This window comes from Lolium perenne, chromosome 2, assembly GCF_019359855.2.
Source record: "Lolium perenne isolate Kyuss_39 chromosome 2, Kyuss_2.0, whole genome shotgun sequence".
NCBI lineage: Eukaryota > Viridiplantae > Streptophyta > Magnoliopsida > Poales > Poaceae > Lolium > Lolium perenne.
Window position 1 is genome coordinate 34,370,592 of NC_067245.2, and position 22,418 is coordinate 34,393,009.

The 22,418-nt window shown below is 45.6% G+C and overlaps 1 protein-coding gene and 1 long non-coding RNA gene across 8 annotated transcripts; one reads left to right on the forward strand and one right to left on the reverse strand.

The window, feature by feature from the left end:
* Positions 1-3,751: 3,751 nt before the first annotated feature.
* Positions 3,752-4,907, reverse strand: LOC127331773 (uncharacterized). The gene is made up of 2 exons (XR_011751494.1): positions 4,215-4,907; positions 3,752-4,129 (listed from the first exon to the last, which is right to left on the reverse strand). It is a non-coding gene; the product is annotated as an uncharacterized lncRNA (long non-coding RNA).
* A 6,360-nt stretch (positions 4,908-11,267) lies between these two features.
* Positions 11,268-14,244, forward strand: LOC127331771 (uncharacterized). 7 transcript variants are annotated; one of them, XR_007869999.2, is made up of 5 exons: positions 11,280-11,855; positions 11,961-12,043; positions 12,180-12,245; positions 12,459-12,796; positions 13,950-14,244. XR_007869999.2 is itself a non-coding variant. In XM_071825962.1 (4 exons), the coding sequence occupies exons 1-4, from the start codon at positions 11,644-11,646 to the stop codon at positions 14,067-14,069; spliced, it is 270 nt and encodes an 89-aa protein (XP_071682063.1). In that variant the 5' UTR covers positions 11,268-11,643; the 3' UTR covers positions 14,070-14,244. The 7 variants fall into 7 exon arrangements, 1 of the variants encoding a protein (XP_071682063.1); XR_007870002.2 differs by having other exon boundaries at positions 11,281-11,855; positions 12,010-12,043; XR_011751495.1 differs by lacking the exon at positions 12,180-12,245 and having other exon boundaries at positions 11,282-11,655; positions 11,752-11,855; positions 12,010-12,043.
* The last annotated feature ends 8,174 nt before the right edge of the window (positions 14,245-22,418 follow it).

The window sequence follows — 22,418 nt, forward strand, 5'->3', positions numbered from 1 at the left end:
CAGAGCTCTTCCATCGAGTACAATAGTATCCGACGTGCGTGTTATCGCATTGCTCGACGACCCTTGTACTTTCATGTGGGTAATGCTCTCGATATCTCTTCCACTTTCCTTTGCGTAATCCACTTGCTATCACGGGAATATTATGGTTAAGTGGCTGCGATTTCTTATTTCATCACTTGCACATTTGTTTTTCATCGCAATGTTTAAGTGTACCTATGCACGGTGTTTTAATAACTTTCAAATAATACCCGTTGCGCTATCGCGCAAATGGCGGAGGCTAACCATAGGGTTTGGCTTATTTTTGTACCGAGGGTTGGAGCAGAGCTCTTGCATCGAGTACAATAGTATCCGACGGGGCGTGATACTGCGTTGCTCATCGTAACCGTTGGTTTATTTCAATACTGGAGGCTCGGGAGCGTGTAGCTCTTTCGATGGCCGTCCCATGGTGAGCTATAGTAGTATTCAGCGTGTCTCGTTGGAGGAAACGCCCTCGACGGCCCTTGTACTCTCATTTGGGTAATGCTCTCGGTGTCTCTTCCAGTTTTCTTTGGGCAATGCAGTTGCCATCACCGGAAAGTGGCTGCGATTTCTTATTTCGTTACTTGCACATTTGTCTCTCATCGCAATGTTTAAGTGTACCTATGCACGGCGTTTTAATAAGTTTGAAATAATTTCTAGGAAGACGCCGCTTTAACAAGTTGCCCAACTAATAAGTTGCCCACGTACTCTCGGAAAAAAAATTTGCTTACGCGCACGCAGTTTGGTGTCACTATTCACTCCCTCTAGACAGATAACGGTTCCGAGTTCCTTAACAAGACTGTTGATAATCTCCTCACCACCCACGGCACCGCCCTGTGACTATTATGCCCATGCACTTCCCAGCAGAACGGTAAAGCCGAGCGTGCCATTCGTACCATTAATGATACTATGCACACCATTATGTTCTCTGGGCCGACGCTCTGGCTACTGCCACATACCGCTTAATCGTTGTCCTAGTACAACCATAAAGTCCCAGGTTCCGTACACATGCCTCCACGGTCGTCCTCCCTCATACATTGATCTTCGTGTCTTCGGTTGTCGTTGTTATCCTAAAATCGCGTCCACCGCTCCACATAAGCTTAGTGCTCGTTCCATGGCATGTGTCTTTCTTGGGTATCCCTCTAACCATCAGAGTTACCGCTGCTTTAACCCTGTCACTGGAAGAATACTCGTCTCGCGACATGTTGTCTTCGATGAGAAGGTTTTTCCTGTTCAGCATGCAGCTTCGTCATCCGCGCTTGCGCCTCCTGCGCCGCGCGGACTCGACGACCTCTTCGGCACGCCGCCCGTGCCGCCAACGCGAGCTCTTGCACCGGCCCCGTGCACCCTAGCGCCGGCCCAAGTGCGCCCGCCCCGGCCTCGAGCGCCCCCGCCTCAACACCGCCTCGCCCAGCCGGGTCCTCTACCGCGGCAGAGAATTCGGCGTTTTCTCTGCCGCGGCAGGCTGCCACGGCAGGAATTCCGGCAGTTTGTCTGCCGCGGCAGGCAGCCACAACCGGAACTCCTGCCGCACCTCGCGCTCGGCCCGCCGCCGCATGCCCTGCCCCTGCCACAGCTGCGCTATCGTGCAAATGACAGAGGCTAACCATAAGGTTTGGCTTATTTTATTACCGAAGGTTGTAGGGGAGCTCTTCCACTGAATAAAGGGGTATTAAGGTTAAATGGGCATCCAGTTTGAGCTATAGTAGTATCCGACGGGGTGTGTTGGAGCTCTTCTCTGGTTACTGTGTTTTCTCACCATAAGTCTTGGTTTATTTCAATACCGGAGGCTCGGGAGCGTGAAGTGTAGCTCTTTCGACTGCCGCCATCATCGCAATAGCAAAGGGGGAGTATTAGTGTGAAATGGCCATCCATGGTGAGCTATAGTAATATTCAGTGTGTTTCGTTGGAGGAAATGCCCTCAACGACCCTTCTACTCTCATTTGGCTACTCCGTTTGCTTCGGTTGAGTTATAGTATAATCGATGGGGTAGGCCGGAGAAAATGCCCTCAGTGTCTCCCTTCGACTCTCCTTTGGATACCCTACTTGATATCACTCGAGCGGTATGGTTTAATGGCTGCGATTTCTTCTTTTGTCACATGCACATTTGCCTCTTCCTCTTTCAACTTGTTAGAGACACTCGGGAAGCAGGGCATTGGAGCTACTCGTAGTTGAATTTGGCGTATTGCATAACAAACTTCATTTTTTGGTCACTTGATTGCATTACAACTGAAGACTTTTATGAACGGATGGCAACGAAATATTAGAATCTCGTCGATCTGTCTAAGTGTACCTATGCAAGGCATTTTAATAACTTTCAAATATTCTTTTGTTGGGAGTGGGCTTACCAGGACTAATACCGGAGGGGTCGGTGACGTGTACATCTACGTGGCGAGGGAGCGGAGGGGTCGGCGCATATAAAACCTTCGTCTCCCACAGCCTCATCCATTCCCCCCATTCCCCAACCACCATTGCCGAAATCACCAAAAACCTCTCTCCCTCTCCCTCACTCCACCGCTAGTGTAGGTTTCTTCTCGCACGGATCTAGCACACTCCCCTGCCCGATCTCACGTCGGCCTGCCCTTGCCGGAGCTGGCCGCGCCGTGGACATTGCTGGGGCCGTGCGGCCTTCGTCCGTGCATTGCTCGACCCCTGCCGGCCGTGGACGACCTTCTCGAGCTCGAGGCGCCGCCACCACTCTCCGCGTTGAGGCCACCCTCCTCCTCCAGGCCACCACCGCTGCCGTCCCCATCCGGCGCCGCGCCCCCATGGTCATCCCCGCCGGTCCGCCGGCTCGCCGCCACCCTCCTCTGAGATGTCGTCCTCCAGCACCTGCTCGCGTTCGCCACAGCAGCGACGCACGAAGAGGAGAAGCGGAGATTGGAGGGAAGAGGAGAGACGGGATTGGGGGAAAGAGAGGAGACGCGGGGATTGGGCGCCCCCGCGATCTAGGTTTTCACTGTCACACGCGTGTAGAAAAGGAAGGCGACCTAGGTGAGCTGCTGTGACTGCCTGTGACCGCCGGATCCCGCACTCAGCCGGTCCCATGCGTCATGGACTCTTTCGGAAGCTGAACGAGTGAGAAAATTTTCACTGAATCCAACGGCTGAGGTAGAAAGTGGGATCCAAAATTTACTGTACAAGGTAAAACGTGGGGTGCAGATCGATTTGCCCCTCTTGAAGCCTCCTGCAGAAAATTTTCACTGAATCCAACGGCTGAGGTAGAAAGCCCGGCTGAGGTAGAAAGCCCGGCGCACAGGCAAAAGCGAGGCAGATATAGTAACCATAAGTTTTAATCGGTTGATATTTATTTAGTTGTCTAAGAATTTAGTAGGTCTCTCGGAGGCTCCGAGCCCTTAAATCTATATAAGCATCGTTTTTAACCTTTCAAGTAATAATATATAAACATAATATAACGATAATATATGTATAACGCAACAATATTTTTTTTTATCCAACCATTTGTTTTTTTTTTTACAACAGAGATTAGAAATAAATTTGTACAATACATCATCATGTATTTTTTTTTCTGGGTGCTATCAACAGACTCAATAAGTACATATGAAGTAGTGTTATTTAGTTCAATATAACAATACACGAGGATCATCACTAAGAAACAGAGAGCAAATGGGTAAGGTTAAATAATGTAGGTTTCAGCCTCGTATGGAAATTTAGGCATTTAGCTGATGTTCAATGATATTGTCCATGCATTATACGCAAATATAACCAAATATAGTCAGTTCATTTTTCTTGTATCCGTGGTCTAGCTAATGGAAACCTTGTATGTACATTATACGCAGATATAACCAAATTTAGCTAATGAAAACCTCGTATGTACAGTATACGCAAATATAGCCAATACATATTTCTTGTATCCGTGTGTATGGACCAAACTGCCAGCCCTGTGTAAACCCACCTCGACCGATTTGCCTCCACCTTTTCCACACGAACTCCACTTTCGTCATAAATCAAGAAACTTTCTAGGTTTAGCTCCAAAATACGGCCGCGCTCGCAGCCAATGTGTGTTTTCTGCCAATCCAGATGTCATCGCGTCCGACATGGCGCCAGCGGCTCCCATGAAACAGAAGGAGGTGAAGGTTCTTACACCAACCTAGATCAGACGGCAAAAGATGAACAAGAAGAGCAGTAAGAAGAGTGGGGGCGGTGATGATCAATCATCAAAAGCAGGGTCCAACCTTCGGTTAGGAGACTGGCGACGCTAGTGAGGTACAATCAATTCTCCAGGGTTAGTTCGTGATGCTTCTTTTCCATCTTGTCTTCCCTTGAAAGAATCATTAAGCCGAGATACCACAACAAAAATAGACCGGGGACTTCCTTTTATGCATAATCACATATTTAACTTCTTTTTAAACGGGAAAGCCCCATCCTCTGCATCAATGAACCTTTATTAAATACATATTTAACTTGTATATTATCGAAAAGTCTTATTATGTCCTACTACCCTAATATCAATTCTTTGAATAACCAAATGACAAGAAAATGCTGGCAATATCTAATAGCCAGATTGTACTACTACACAACAATTACATTACTCATCAAGTAATTACTGTACACAACATGGACCACTGCAACCATGTGTTGATATCCCTTATAGATTGTATCTCTGCAAAGAGTATGTACAAAGAAGATGATGAATTAGCAAATTTTGAAGCTGACAGAATCAGATCTCTCCATGTACATACCAATTACTCAACAGGAAAAACACTAAGCGTGCCTTCAGACCTGGCTGGACCTGGCTGAATGTACTACATCCACTTCCGAATAGTATCTAGTCTAGAAATATAAAGCTGGCTTTCAGGACCAAGCAAGCACAAAGCAAACGAAATAAAATCCGTGGAGGGTACAATGCATCTGAATTTAATTACCTTCTCATCATCCTAACTGAATATGAGAGGAACACTGAACTGCTGCCGCGGCCGTGTCACCCAGCAGCTAGCAAGCTGCCAACGCCCGACACCCATGAAATAAAATTGAAAGTAGAGTATATAAATGCAGTCAAATGCCTTGTCAATGCAGCTTTGCAAATCTGAAATATCAGAAGATTGACGGTATTAGCAATTCACATTTTTTCTACTCCAGAAGCCATAACGTATGAACATAAATAACCATTGAATGGATCAACATTGGATGCTTTTTCTACATCACAAAACATTTTTATATTGATTAAAAATAAATATATAGAGGACATAGGTAAATATTCTGAACACTTGAAGCCTCCACTGCAACCAAAAATGATTTCAGATTAGAAGAAAACCTAGTCAAATAAATATCAGTAAGAAAGAAGCGCTTTTGGAATAGTATAATCATAAACATGACATCCACAATACACTCTATGGACCTGTGGTCACCTGATTTCTTCCCGAGTCCAACAAAACTCTTCCATTAGTTCACATAAACATATATATGAACTAATTGATATCATCTCACATTTTGTGTCTATGGAATTCACAGCTTCATCTTTCTATAGTGTAAGAATATATATCCAACTAAAGGTTGTCAACAATTTCCACTCAATATTGACAGACCAACCTAGGATTGACACACCAACCAAGTATAACCAAATTCATGATTGGCACACCAACCAAGGTGCAGATCAGTCTGTATCAAGGACCATTCTGCGTTTTTACCGATTAGCTGCAGCGTGAGCCGGACTAAGGATTGACAACCTAGGATTTTTTCCCTTGCAAACAAGCAGAACACATGCAACACCACGCACGCCTCTCATGCTCCTTCATTTCAGTGAGATGGTTACCCAAGAAGAACCATAAATTCATTGAAACTTGCTACTGCAAGAAGCAGATGGTCCATGCCGTTTGGCTATCACACCACCACGGGCACACACCTACCCTATCTACTTGCAGGTGACTCAATGCCATAGCACCGCTAGCCCGGCTCGATCACCAAAATATTCAATATTTCATACTCTTTTGGAAATAATAAACGTTCTATAGCAAATTTCAGCCCACTACTGGATGGAGCAACGGAACCAAATGCAGAATAAATTTAAGTACACAAAAGAAATGGGGATAGACTCAAGATTTACCTGTCCAATTCCTCTTGATCAGCTAAGCCGGCCACTGTATACCAACTTCTGTAATTGTGCATCAACCAAATTAACATGCTCCTTCCTAATGTCCAACGAATATCGCAGAATCGGTAGGCTACCAAATAGGCAACTACTTCACGAGAGAGAGATTCTCTTTACAGTGAGCATCTTAAAGTCAAAGACTTATGGTTTAGAGTACAGTTCTAAATCATCCAATTAAGTCACAAAGGTCAACTGAAGGTACTACAAGCCTGCAAGTAAGAAGGTCAACTTTTAAGCAAATAGAATACTCCCTACATTCCATTTTATGAATCCAGTGGTATAATATAGGAGCAGCTGCAACCATTATGTGCTAAAACCTGATGCTAGGCAAATATTTCCATATCAAAGTATTATGTGGTAATACAGAGGCATTATATCTTAATAATGGAAGCTTCAGTTATACATAGGTGTTCCAATAAATCTCAAACAAGGAAACAAAATGCATAGTCTGTGGAGTCCAAGAATTGGATCACGAGGTCCTGATAAAACTAATGATGAAAGAGATGATTTGTTCGCTAAAACAATTGCAGAATAAATGATCAATCACTAATCTAGCAAGCAGAAAAGCAAAGAAGGAAACGAACTTGATGGTACTGGCCTCATGCCGTCAAGGCAAGTGTGCTCGACTTGACACAATGATATAATGGATAAATGTTTCCACCATTACCTATGATCTGAAGTACTGTTCTCAATGGCGCCTCGCCTGCTTCTCTCAAAGATGTGCTGGCCCTCTTCTATCCACAGAAAAAACAGAGCAACCAACAAGCATTAATAGATGTACGATCAATTAAACAAACTAAAAAGTTAAGACCTCCCAAATGAATTGGAAAATGCGGCTATTTCAGAACAGTTGCCCCTGTTTTGCACCTTCTTCTATCCATACAACGTACTATAGTCATGAAAAGAGAATCCAATGGATGCGAAGACCGAGGTTTAAAGGGGCCAAACCTGTTGTCGCCAAATGGCGCAAATGCGGTCCAAAGCTACAGCAGCCGCTCCTTGCTGTTCTTCGACTCGCCGTTGGTGCCTAGTGCAGCAATCCAGGGCATTCTGATGCCATATTCCTCTCTTGCTGGCTAGCACATGGCGGTGCGGGGCGCTGCCCATGGCAAGATGACACCTGGAGGAGATGCAATCAGTGTGTATTCAGGGCGCTCACGGTAAAAGACAGTTTTCGCAGTATAGTCTGTTGACCATGTTTAGTAGCACAAAAAATCTATTAAAAGCTGCTAGTGCTTGTAATTTCCTGTACTCCCATTTGAACAATAAAGTCTTCAGCTGGAAAATTGCACATCCTTGACCTCGCTTAATGCAAGCAATTCATCAATTACCACAAGCATTAGAAATGGAAGACATAATTCAATCACTGCAATAAAATAACGAAACATTGGTTTCCTATAATCAAAGGAAGTGGGTATTCACAATTGGCCGCTCCGAAATAAAAGAAAAAAAAAACTGGGAAAATGATTCAAATAGGCCAAATGAACCGGATAGCCAATAGCTCCATAAAGGCCTATGCAAGGATGAATCAAAGAAACCAAGCATCAAAGTGCAGAACCAAAGTATCCAAGTATCAGAAGTAATGAGCAGAGGAAGCATAGCTTAAAACATACTGAGTTTAAATCAAGAAACCAATTATCAAAGTGCAGAATCAAAGAAACCAAGTATTAAAGTGCAGAATCAAAGAATGGATGAGCTGAGTTTCATAGTCATGAAAATTGAACACACACCAAAACAACAAATCTAGATACAATTTTAGGAAGAACGGAGGGAAGCAAAGAAGGGAAAAAGGAGCTCTACCTGGATGGATCAATTTTGGTAGTAACATCCAACAATTGAGGGCTCAACTCGGCAACACCCTCTCCTAGGCATGACGAGGACCAGGGCTGGTAAAAAAGGTGTCAAGGACGGGCATACTTGCATCATCCATGAGCACCATGAACGCCAATGGCGACCGTGTAAGAATCTTCTGGACATCGAAACCCTAGATGCAAATAAAAATTAATTTATGAGAAGAAATGAGAGAGACAACATCGTGTAGGGAGGGGGTGAGAAAGTTTTCCTACTCTGAATACGTCAATATAAAATGTAAGCAATAGTAGTGGAACATGGCACTGTCACAACTGTTTCCTTTACTTCGGAAAGGCACACACAGTAACAAATAACACAAGATATAAAATGAATAATTGCAATAAGACCGTCTTGCTAGCAAACAAGACCAAACAATATACTTCACTAACAGCTTTCTTTGAAACATATTTGTGCATGGATTGGCAAACCATTTTGACACTTTCTACACGACCGCAGCTTGAACTATTGACAGCTAGGAGGTGTAAAACTTGCAGCAAACTTCACTAACATAAAAAAGATTAGTTGAATTGTCACATGTTAACACATGATGAGCTATAGCTACAGAAATAGTCACTGGTCGCGGTTAGGGGAAATAAAAGAATATATTCATACATGTAATCCAGTTCGTCTTTGCTGGCTTGCAGAGCTATATTGAATGACTGGTGTGAGCATATATAATGTGCAAATTCTGACCGTTGTGAGGATGCCCAAGCGCACCGAATAATCGAGAAAGCATGGGGAATAAAAATAGGGAAATAGATTGGGGACCATGCATGAGGATACCTATGGGCTGCAATGTTCATGGATGCTAGGAATCCGGAACACCTAACGAAGGTAGAAAGTCAGCAGCCACCAGAGAGGAGGGCACAAAGGATTTCAAATGTTGCCTTCTTGGTTTTTGTCTGATGCCGCCCTCTTCCTCGTCCTATAACAAATGAAACAATGACACATCCGCCATGAAGGACAAAAACAATATTACAGATTCCTTCCATACGTCCATTTAGAAATAAAAAAACTTTAAAAAGCAAAAAATATATATCATTTCTGTAGTACCCACTGAAACAAAACAAAATGCAAACAAGCTATTCAAGAGCTAGAGCAAACTCTATTGTGGAAGAGAACGCACACTGAAATCATTCACAGAACTTCTCTCTGTCAACAAATACAAATATCTGCTAAGTTGAAGGCGATCATTAGTGACTGCAAGGTTTAGCCTATAAAAGTTACCATTAATTAGCATTAATGTTGTTGCAAGCTTGAACATTTGAGTACTGAAATCAGTATATCATAAAATTGCAACAACACATATATCATTTCTGTAGTACCCACTGAAACAAAACAAAATGCAAACAAGCTATTCAAGAGCTAGAGCAAACTCTATTGTGGAAGAGAACGCACACTGAAATCATTCACAGAACTTCTCTCTGTCAACAAATACAAATATCTGCTAAGTTGAAGGCGATCATTAGTGACTGCAAGGTTTAGCCTATAAAAGTTACCATTAATTAGCATTAATGTTGTTGCAAGCTTGAACATTTGAGTACTGAAATCAGTATATCATAAAATTGCAACAACACTCCAGTAATTCAAAATGTCTGTGCTCAATCGCAAGACTCTCATTTCAACCTGTTTACATATGGAGATAGGGAAATCTGCAAGGGAAAGAAATAGGATGAGCATACCTGCAGTTCACAAACACAATGGTGGTTGCTCGCTGTTAGTGAATCTGCTAGACATCCAAATCCTACCTGTAAATATCATCTCTTCCTGAAGCTGCAGGACTGGAGTGTGCACAGCAGTGGACATATCTTTCTCGGGCATGGCCTCGCTGCCCTGCCATCGCCCGGTAGTGCACCCTGCAATGCATCAATACATCAATAAGGACGCAAATCGATTAGAACACACTCAAACTGAAACTCAAAATACTGCACCACCCCCTGCAATATTGCAGCTACAAGTTCCTGAGGACTGTAACTCTAAAAACTGCACCACACCCTGCAACATTCGAAGTACAAATTTCTCGGTACTAATACTCTATACACCTCAGCACACCCTGCAATATTGCCGGTACAGATTTCTCAAAACCCCCCCTTCCGCAGCGTCAAACTCGTCCTCTTCTCACCTTCGCCTTCCCAGTCTCCACCAACTCCCGCTCCTCCACGCCCTCCTCCTCCTCCTCCTCCTCCGCGTCCTCTCCTAACCACGACGAGGTCCATGAGAATTTGGAGCACACATTGATACAACACTACAACCGACACCATTCTCTTGGGCTAGATCTCCTACAGGATTCGGATGCTCTTCCGCATCACCACCTCCAGGACCTCCCATTGCCTCCATGGAGAGGTTGGACGAGGAGAGGACGAGGAGACAGGAAATGAGCTAGAGCAGGTCCCCTCCCACCTCGCGAGCTCCATCCTCAATCGTGGCCGTTGTGATCCTTTCTCCGTTCCTTCTTCTCTGCCTTCCCTGGATGTCTCATAATATATTCTACATGTTAGATCTAACAACCTAGAAATAGAGAAGAGAAGAGAAGAGAGAAGAGAAAGAAGCAAACCTGAACGAACCGCAGCCCCGCCGCCGCCGGACCCGCGCCTCCTAAGCATGCCGGCCTTCCGGCCATCCACCTCCGGTGAGCCTCCACCGATGCAGCGTCCAGCCGCTGCGCCGCCGCCGCGCCGCTGCATACGGCCGTCCGGCGAGCCTCCGCCGCGTCCAGCCGTTGCTGCGTATAGCCGCCGCGTTCGGCCGTCTGGCGACCCGGGGAAGAGGCGGCGCGCCACCGTGGACATCCGATCTAGCTTCGTCCGGTCGCCGCCACCCTCCTCTAGGATATGCTCCTCCAGCGCCTGCTCCCGCTCTGCTCTCACCTCTAACCGCGCTGAGCTCCATCTCCATGGCCGGGCCGAGCCGCCGCTGTCTCTAGAGGAGGAGGAGGCGGGGATTGGGGGAGAGATGAGGATTGGGCAGATGAGAGTGGAGATGGGGATTGGCCAGCTAGGGTTTGTCTACCCACTCCCACGAGAAAACAGGCAAAGCACGCGACGCGGACGAGCAGCATCGCTCCCTCTGCTCGGTGGATCCCGCATGTACTCGGTCCCATGCGTCATGGACTTGCTTGGAGGATGAACAAGTGAGGAAAAATGAACCGCATCCAACGGCTGGGGTAGAAAGCGGGAGCCAACTTTACTGTGCTGGTAGAAACGAGCGATCTGGATGGATTTGCCCCTCTCAGAGCCCTTGCATGCCCGGGTAGTCTAGGGACATTTATAGAAGAAATGCACATGTATTTATATGTGGGTGTGTGCCAGATAGTTTTGGCTTCAGGTTTGCAAAAAAGTTCGAAGGTGAATATGTAATAAGACTTACATTGTGGTCAATATGGTTGCTGAACCTGGATTGCAGAGACAAGCTCAAATTTTGTTTAGTAGTTTTTCCCCCATATTTCTAGACTGTTAAATTTGCAATGGTAGCCTCTTCTGGGCGTGCTTATGCATCATGGCATTTGTCAGTATAAATTTTTGATTATGAACTACTCTTTCCCCGCTCCTTCCTCAGCTCCGCCACGGCTCGACTTCTAAGGGATTGCTAGCTGGGTCCTAGCCATGTTAGCAACTTGGTAGGGGACGGTCTTGGTGGCTGGTTGCTCCCTGAGAAGACGGTTAAACATGGAAGGGAAGGTTGATCTATCAATGATTTTCGTTGTTCACTGAGTACTGAATTTGGAGGGATTGCACCTTTGAGCGGATACTTTGTTGTTATGTTGTGACCAGTAGGGATTGCATTTGCATGGTTCAGGAGAGCTCTCGTGGCCGGTTCGGGGATTTGCTAGCAATCATGTTGGCTGGGATCACATGGCGCTTGATATCCTCGAGGAAGTGTAAGTCCCTCACCATTTTCCCCCACCGTATGAATACTAAATTGACAAATCTGAATTTTTATTTCGATGTGATACTGAACTTGTCATTTTTGCTGTCTTGGATAGATTTATGGAACATTTATCTTCATAATTTCACATGTTTGTGTCTTCTCAGGAGCTTCAAAGCATTGCCACACTCAGAATTTGAGGTATGTATTATGAACACTAATAGAGAAGTCGAGCAATTGACTTTTGCTCTATAGTGTCAAAGTACTGAAATTCTTGTTTTCATGGTTTACTTATGAAAGAAAGCTTCCACAATCCATTGAAATTCTTTTTTTCAAGGTTTAAATTATGGAAGACATTTAACCAGCTATAAAAGTACAAAACCACAGGAGTTACATATTCATAGTATGTACTCTATTTCTCTGACATCATAGCTAGGAATATTCAGTAAAGGCTTACTGTTTTCCGATTTAATAATGCACGCTGACATAAATTTCCTGACAATAACCTTATGCATATTTGTTGCCTGTCAGTTCCATTTTAGAGACGGATGGTTTTGTAATTGTCGATTGAGGTGGTGGTAGTGCTACAAGATCTGATTCTGTTTGTTCTTTTTAGGAGTGGCCAATTCTGTCGAGAACTTACAATCTTCAAGCAAGCCATACAGTGAAAAGAAATACTGGAGCACATTGGTTCCTTCTCAAGAAAAAATCTATTTCACCCAAGACCATAAAACATGTTGTGCTAAAACAATTGATCTTGAACAGGGAGTAGACAGGGTCAGGCTGCATCGTTTTTTGGTAAAGGGCATTTCTCTTGAGGGTAGTAGGTAGGATTTTCGAAGATAGATTTCCCTTTATATGGAATTCTTTAAAGCATTGCAAGTTCTTGGAAACAATCCATTTATATGGATTCAGTGATGGATGCCACTCAAATTTGTCATCCAAGGCATTCAGGTAATTTATTTCTTAGCTCTTCAAAGGCTTGGATCTCCTCAAGTGTCCAAGCTGCTTGTTGTTGTTTTTTGTTACAAAATGAGATGTGCTTTTGAAAATTGCGAGCTACCCTAATATTGTGTTAGTTAATCTATGTGCATACCGATAAATGAAAGAATACATGTCCTATTTGTATTCGTTTTATCTAGATGACCTCAGTTAAGTTGATGATAACACTATTATACTCCAGTCGTTGAACTATACTTGCAAGCTGCAACCATAACTGGCTTGATAATAGTGGCCAATATAACTATTCTTGCCTTCGTACTCAGCTTGTACCGTCTTAGTCCATCCAAATGGGGATAACCCTTTTTTTCTGTAACCAAATGCCCATGTGCAGCTACGAAAAGAAAAAAATCCAATTTGGTGGAAGCACCACAAAAGCCCAATGATATCAAAACTGCCTATGACAGGTAGCTTGCAAATTGAAGAACTGTATAAACAATCATATTTATTACAATTTAAACCCCCCAAAACAAAATAGTAGATATCATGGAGAGAGATGGTCCTACTTACCAGAAAGTTACTTTGGGCTGATGGGAGGTGAAATATCCCACATACCATACAGCTCCTATATTTACAGAAGTAACTAATGTTCTTATGTGCTGAATTTGGGTCCAGCATAGAGCTATAACCATGCTAGGTTCAGGCTCACTCAACCTTCAGCGGAAAATACTGACTTATTTGCTTTGAGTTGGTATAGAGTTTGTGTACGCATAGTTTCTGATTTCCGTTGTGCTGCAGACTCAGCTTTTTGAACTTCATGTTGAACTTAAATTTAGAGAGAAATGAGACTACACATAAATATGTATACGATTCCCCTTTCCAACATACTTTAGCACTAACTCTGACAATATATACTTACCTTGTTCACCGTTACAATCAATTAAGCGTCGATATTGCAAAAATATAGCAGACAAATTACTGTATCTGGTTTATTCTATATTTATCCGCTTGCAGTTTCAGTAGTAGTTTGTTAACAGTTTTGCAATCATGTATTTCTTGGTGGAAAAATTAGAAGCCTACTAGCTAAATCAGTATTGATGCTTTGAATTTATCTCGTCATGCCAATCAAACATACTAGCTAAACCTGGTGATTCTTTAATTCTTGCAGGCCAGCCTTGAAGGCTTGCTTGGCTTTGTTGCCCCGAACTCAATTAATTGTCGCTCGCCTCCAGCTACTTTAGCCGGGCGTGACCAGGCTGTTCTAGCTCAGGCGTGGTGCTTCCCGTAATACAATGTATTGAACAAGTTTACGACTCTTTGTCAGTATAATTGCTCAAGATCTTCGCGGAGTTTGTATTTTTTCTCTCTGTATTTTCTTTTTTGTTACTATTTTCAACATATGCTGGAAAATGCTACAAAATGTTCGTAATACATTATGGCTTGTGCTCCATATTTTCATTGTACTCGTTTATGTTCAAGAGATTATTTTTTGAGTTTTGCGTAGTAAGCAAATCAATGGCTCAAAATTCAGCATCTAGGTGCTATAATCAATCGCTTTTCTACATGCTAGGTTAAACATAAATACAAGCTCAACAGCCAATCGTTGGAGAGTCCATGTGACAGGTCACTATTATCATTAGGTCTTGGAATTTGATCGCAAAGCACCGGCGAGGAGGCGCCCCATGGGGCGCCCCAACCACTAGTATGAATAACACTTGATTGATCCGTATTGAGTTTCTCTTAGTCGGCTGGTGCTGCGCAATACCTGCTAGTGCTTAACGTGGACATCTGGTTTGATTGGCTTGATTCCTTTTTGAGTTTGCAGGCTTCAGGCAGGTCACGAACGTGGCGGTTGCTTTCTTTGACTTGATTCGCCGCGGCTGCTGCTTTTGCTCTTTCCTTTTTTTATTACTCAGCGGCAGTTGCTGCCGTACTATGCATGATCCAACTGAGACTCGATTTGGGTGCAGATAACGACCGCACGCTTGGATCACAAACATGAGGATAGCTGCCGCAATTGCAGTTTGTCGATGGCGAAACTGATTCAGTCGAGAGAAGAAGAAGGATAGAACCGGGCGTCACAGGGGAGAGAAGAAGAACAGAGGGAGAAAGAAAGAAGAAGGGTCGGGCTGGGCTGGGCGCGCGCGGCCAAACTTAAGTGGATGTGTGGCGCCCTTGCCAGGGGCGCTACACTTTCAACGTGTGGCGCCGGCGAGAGCGGCGCCACACATGCTGCCACGTCGAATCGGGATCACCAGCTCAGCGTCGACGAGCCACGTCGGATGGGTTTGTAGCGCCGGTGCCAGGGGCGCCACATGGGCATGTGTGACGCCCATGAGAGGGGCGCCACACAAAAGGGTTAGATCCGTGAAATAGTTTCGCCGGAGGGTCAGTCTGTGCTTTTCTTTCAGTTTTGGGTTATTTTTGTGCAAATCGCCACACAAGCCAGATGCGATCTGATCTGGTCGCTGACATAGATGTAGTTGGAAGGCGCTGGCACGATTTAGTCGATGATGAGTTTGATGATGATGTAGAGGGATCTCACCCGGATAACATAAATCCAGCAACCGCGTTTCTTACAGACATCGCCAATTGACGAGGCGATTTCTCGGTAATGCCCTCCATGAAGTGCCTAGGGTTGACGGAAGAAGACGATAGAGATTCTAGGGGCGAGAGAAGGCACGACGTACCTAGGTTCACGTTCCCGCAGTAGAGGATCGCCACGTCCTGCTGGTGCTAGCAATGCACTATATGAATATATTGTTAGAAACTGATCTAGTTGTCAGCGTTTTTATCTTATTTTCAGTTTCTAGTCTGACATGTTGTTTGTGTCGTAGAAATAAGTTTAGACCTGTTGTGTGATAGCACACACAGAGGCCCATCTAGTTCGTTGTTTCTGTTGTAAAACCTGTGCACGATCGACTCCGTGGGATGGTGCGGAAGAAGTGGATCGTGGACAGCCTAGGAATCGGTCACGATCGCTACGACGTCGTGAACCTGGAATAAAAGGAAGAGCAGAAAAGACGCAACACTTAGCGCGTCGCAAAACCAACTGTCCCTGCTCTGTTCCTGTTCGTGTGTGTTCTTCAGAGTTCTGGGATAAAACCCACCTCGTGTGTGTGTGTGATCTAGGGGCTGATCTATCATTTGGTATCAGAGCCCTAGGGTTAGTGGTGGCGAATTGCGGCGGCGGTGTAGCTGGAGGCGCTGAGGCGGCGGTGACCGAAGATGGGCGATAGAACTCCCAGCGGCGGTGGCGGCGGAAAGTACACGACGCCGGCCAGGAGACCGAACACCGACGCCGGTGGCATCGTTGTTCGGGCTGCCCCATGAGGAGCAGTACCGGTCCACTATCCCCAACTCACCAACACCAACTATGGCGTCTGGGCTGTGAAGATGCGCATCATCATGCGCACCCTCGGCTGCTGGAGTGTGGTCGAGGGGACAAGCGACTACGATCAAGGGAAGGACGAGGACGCGTTTACCGCCCTCTCCCAGTCCCTGCCTGATCACATGGTGATGGCCATCGCGGAGTATGAGACCGCGGCGGAGGCCTGGGAAGCGACCCGGCGGATGCGCGTCGGAGAAGACCGCGTCAAGAAGGCGCGGGTGAAGCAACTGAAGAGGCAACTCGACCGGCTGCAGATGGATGACGGTGAGACCGTCGCGGTGTTCGGCCAGAAACTCACGACCCTTGTGGCGGAGATCCGTTCCCTAGGTGAGAAGATCGACGATGAATCTGTCATCGAGTGTTTGTTCAATGCTGTACCTGACAGGTTTGCCGACGTGGTCAACACCATCGAGCAATGGGGGGATCTTACCACTATGCCGGCACTGGGAAGGCTGTCAGCATTCGAAGACAGTCAACGGGGTTGCCGACGCAGTGGCGGCGGCAAAGACGAGCAGCTCATGCTGGTCACCCGTGCACTAGAGCAGCTCATGAAAGGGAAGAAGAGCAGTGATGGTGCCGGGAGCTCGAGCAACTTCGTCGGAAAGAAAAACGGCGACCTTGGTGGCCGTGGCAAGGCCGGCAAGGAAAGTGGCAAGCAAAAGAAGAAACACAAATTTGATATCACCAAGGTGAGGTGTTACAACTGTAATGAAAAGGGCCATTTTCAGTCGGACTGTCCACAACCAAAGCGGTAGAAAGCAAATCTCACGGAGAAGGAGGATGATGATCCAACACTCCTGATGATGCAGACATGTGAACTGGTCATGTCTGAATCTAGAACTGAGGAACAGGTATTCCTCAATGAGGAGAAGGTAATTCCAAAACTTGCTGGAGATCATGACATATCTTGGTACCTAGACACTGGTGCTAGCAACCACATGACTGGCAGGCCAGACAAGTTTGCTGAGCTTGATCGAACAGTGAAGGGGCGTGTTCGGTTTGGTGATGGCTCGGTGATACGTCTCAAACGTATCTATAATTTCTTATGTTCCATGCTACTTTATTGATGATACTCAGATGTTTTATACGCACTTTATGTCATATTTATGCATTTTCCGGCACTAACCTATTGACAAGATGCCGAAGAGCCAGTTGCTGTTTTCTGCTGTTTTTGGTTTCAGAAATCCTACAAAGGAAATATTCTCGGAATTGGACGAAATCAACGCCCAGGGTCTTATTTTTCACAAAGCTTCCAGAAGACCGAGGGGGATACGAAGTGGGGCGACGAGGCGCCGCCACACCAGGGCCGCGCGGCCAAGGTGGGCCCCGCACCGCCCTGTTGTGTGGGGCCCTCGCGCCGCCTCCGACTCTGCCCTTCCGCCTATAAAAAGCCTTCGTCGAGAAAACCCCAGTACCGAGAGCCACGATACGGAAAACCTTCCAGAGACGCCGCCGCCGCCAATCCCATCTCGGGGAATTCAGGAGATCGCCTCCGGCACCCTGCCGGAGAGGGGAATCATCTCCCGGAGGACTCTTCATCACCATGATCGCCTCCGGATTGATGTGTGAATAGTTCACCCCTGGACTATGGGTCCATAGCAGTAGCTAGATGGTTGTATTCTCCTCATGTGCTATCATTGTTCGATCTTGTGAGCTGCCTAAGATGATCAAGATCATCTATTTGTAATGCTACATGTTGTGTTTGTTGGGATCCGATGAATATGGAATACTATGTTATGTTGATTATCAATCTATCATATATGTGTTGTTTATGATCTTGCATGCTCTCCGTTGCTAGTAGAGGCTCTGGCCAAGTTGATACTTGTAACTCCAAGAGGGAGTATTTATGCTCGATAGTGGGTTCATGCCTCCATTTAATCTGGGACAGTGACAGAAAGTTCTAAGGTTGTGGATGTGCTGTTGCCACTAGGGATAAAACATCAATGCTTTGTCTAAGGATATTTGTGTTGATTACATTACGCACCATACTTAATGCAATTGTCTGTTGTTTGCAACTTAATAATCGAAGGGGTGCGGATGCTAACCTGAAGATGGACTTTTTAGGCATAGATGCATGCTGGATAGCGGTCTATGTACTTTGTCGTAATGCCCAATTGAATTTCACACTACTCATCATGATATGTATGTGCATTGTTATACCCTCTTTATTTGTCAATTGCCCAACTTTAATTTGTTCACCCAACATGCTATTTCTTATTGGAGAGACACCACTAGTGAACTGTGGACCCCGGTCCATTCTTTTACATCGAATACAATCTACTGCAATACTTGTTCTTACTGTTCTTCGCAAACATCATCTTCCACACTATACATCTAATCCTTTGTTACAGCAAGCCGGTGAGATTGACAACCTCACTGTTACGTTGGGGCAAAGTACTTTGATTGTGTTGTGCAGGTTCCACGTTGGCGCCCGAATCCCTGGTGTTGCACCGCACTACACTCCGCCACCATCAACCTTCACGTGCTTCTTGACTCCTACTGGTTCGATAACCTTGGTTTCCTACTGAGGGAAAACTTGCTGCTGTACGCATCACACCTTCCTCTTGGGGTTCCCAACGGACGTGTGCTTCACGCGTATCACTCAACAGTTGAAATCTGCGGGCGAGGATCTGTATTGTTACTCTGTCACACTGGAGAGCACAAAGTGCTGTCGGACGTGTACTTCATACCACGTTTCAAGGACAACATCATTAGTCTAGGCCAGCTTGATGATAATGGTTGTAAGTACTCTGCGGAAAATGGTGTGATGACAGTGCTTGATCGATAGAGAAATATCTTGGCTCGAGTGAACAGAACCAAGAACAGGATGTACATACTGAACATCCCAAAGACAGAGCCCATCTGCCTGTTGGCACATGCAAAGGAGGAGTCCTGGCTATGGCACATGAGATATGGACATGTGAACTTTCGCTCACTTCATTCACTTGCAGCAGAGGGCATGGTTGAAGGAATGCCGGTCCTGGAACAGGTTGAGCAAGTGTGTGACGGCTGCATGGTTGCAAAGCAGCGCCGACTCCCTTTTCCTTCTCAGACCAGTCACCGTGCAACACAACCACTGCAATTACTTCACGGTGATTTGTGCGGACCCATAGAGCCACCAACACCAGGAGGCAAACGATATTTCCTTTTGTTAGTTGATGATTATTCTCGGGTCATGTGGGTGGCCTTGCTCACCACCAAAGATGAGGCTCTCAACGCACTAAGAAAAATTCAGATAGCAGCTGAGGCCGAAAGAAACCTGAAATTTAAAGCTATCAGAACTGACCGTGGGGAAGAGTTCACCCTCAAGTGCATTCAGTAGCTTCTGTGAGGATCAAGGCATCAAACACTTCCTCACAGCTCCATATACTCCACAACAAAATGGTGTAGTGGAAAGGAGGAATCAAACAGTAGTTGGCATGGCTAGAAGTCTGTTGAAGAGTATGGGTGTGCCCGCAAGGTTTTGGGGTGAGGCTGTCACTACTGCAGTTTACCTATTGAACAGATCTCCTACCAAGAGTGTGAAAGCCATGACTCCGTATCAAGCATGGCATGAGAAGAAACCATCCGTGCATCATCTGCGCACATTTGGGTGCGTAGCTCATGTGAAAAAAATGGGACCTGGCCTGAACAAGTTATCAGACATAAGCTCCCAAATGGTTTTCATTGGCTATGAAAAGGGATCGAAAGCCTATTGACTGTATGATCCAGTGGCGAAGAAGTTGGTTGTGTCTCGTGATGTAATATTTGAAGAGGATAGGTGTTGGAATTGGGAGGTAAAGACTACCACATCGGACAACTTGGTATCCTCGTTTACTGTTCATTATCCGGCACGACAGACAGGCGTTGTCACAGATCCTGCCCCGGCAGGAGAATCGAACAATTCCTCTGCCGCGGTAGAGAAATCAGTAACACCTGCTGCGACAGAAGAGGGAGAAATCCCAGACACATCCCATGTACGGTCGTCTCCTACACCTACCTCGCCAGTGCAGCCTACACCGGGGCATGTCAACACGGTCGCAAGCCCGTGGTCTGAACCATCACAGGGCCCGCAAGGGAAGAGATCGCTTGAAGAAATATATGCTGAAACTGTAGAAGCTGACATTGAATATTCAGGCTTGTGCCTACTTGGTATTGAGGAACCAAGCACATTTGTTGAAGCAGAGAAACAAGGATGCTGGCAGAGAGCAATGAGGGAGGAAATGGACTCCATCATCAGAAACAAGACCTGGAGCTTGTGTAATCTACCCAAGGGACATAAACCTATTGGGCTCAAATGGGTCTACAAGTTAAAGAGAGATGCATCAGGAGTTGTTGTGAAACACAAAGCTAGACTAGTAGCAAAAGGATATGTTCAGAAACATGGAGTAGACTTTGATGAGGTATTTGCTCCTGTTGCCAGACTGGATACAATGAGACTCCTTGCTTTGGCAGCTCGAGAAGGTTGGGAAAACCATCATATGGATGTAAAGTCAGCATTCCTTAATGGTGAACTTGAGGAAGAAGTTTATGTTGCCCAACCTGCAGGCTTTGTAACTGAGGGAGAGGAGCAGAAGGTTCTAAAATTGCATAAAGCCTTGTATGGGCTTCGACAAGCTCCAAGGGCATGGAATGAAAAGTTGGATAGAACCTTGGTCGGTCTTGGTTTTGTGAAATGCCCATCAGAACCTGCACTTTACAAGCGTGAGCAAAATGGTGAAGCCCTGCTAGTTGGTGTGTATGTGGATGACTTGGTGATCACTGGCAGAAGCGCTACAGGAATTTTCGCCTTCAAGGACCAGATGAAAGCTCTGTTTAGCATGAGTGATCTTGGCCTGCTCAGTTACTATCTTGGAATAGAGGTAAAGCAAAGCTCACAAGGTACATTCATCAATCAGACTGCATATGCCACAAAATCCTGGAGAAGTGTGGTATGAAGGATTGTAATCCCTGTCAGGCGCCGATGGAGCCACGTCTAAAATTATCCAAAGCTAGCACAGCTAAAGCGGTGGATAGCACTCACTATAGAAGTGTTGTGGGAAGTCTTCGCTATCTATTGCACACAAGACCAGACTTGTGTTACTCAGTTGGCATCGTCAGCAGATACATGGAGAAGCCAACTACAGAGCATATGAATGTTGTGAAACACATTCTTAGATACATCAAATGAACACTGAACCTTGGGTGTTTCTATGGCAGGGGAGGAGAAATGCAATTGACAGGTTTCTGTGACAGTGACCATGGAGGAGATGTGGATGACAGGAAGAGTACCTCGGGTGTTTTGTTCTATCTTGGTACAAGTCCCATATCATGGACATCACGGAAACAGAAAGTGGTTGCCATTTCATCATGTGAAGCAGAGTATATGGCAGCCACATCGGGTACCTGTCAGGGCATTTGGTTGGCAAGGCTGCTGGCTGAGATACAAAGTTCAGAGCCAAAAACGTGAAACTGATGCTGGACAACCAATCTGCTATTTCACTTAGTAAAAACCCAGTTTTTCATGACCGCACTAAACACATTGACATCGGGTATCACTTTGTGCGGGAAAAGGTGGAGGCTGGGCAGATAGACATTGCACACATCAGAACTGAGGACCAACTAGCAGACATCCTGACTAAGTCGCTTGGGAGAGCCAAGTTTCAGAAGCTGAGGAGTGCGATTGGCATGAAAGAAATGTCCTGAAGACAACAAGATCAAGGGAGAGAATGTTAGAAATTGATCTAGTTGTCAGCTTTTTTTATCATATTTTCAGTTTCTAGTCTGACACGTTGTTTGTGTCGTAGAAATAAGTTTAGACCTGTTGTGTGATAGCACACACAGAGGCCCATCTAGTTCGTTGTTTCTGTTGTAAAACCTGTGCACGATCGACTCCGTGGGATGGCGCGGAAGAAGTGGATCGTGGACAGCCTAGGAATCGGTCACGGTCGCTACGACGTCGTGAACCTGGAATAAAAGGAAGAGCAGAAAAGACGCAACACTTAGCGCGTCGCAAAACCAACTGTCCCTGCTCTGTTCCTGTTCGTGTGTGTTCTTCAGAGTTCTGGGATAAAATCCACCTCGTGTGTGTGTGATCTAAGGGCTGATCTATCATATATGTGTACAGGGGGCCGTCATAGACGGAGTTGTTGTATCTAGTCTAGTTCTAATTTGCGGGTTGCGATGTCTAGGCGTATCGCGTCTATGTTTTTCTGTTTGCGAATATATCCTCTAAGGGGTGCCCCTATCTAGTTTTATATATCAACAAGGTTAGGGTTTACAAGAGTC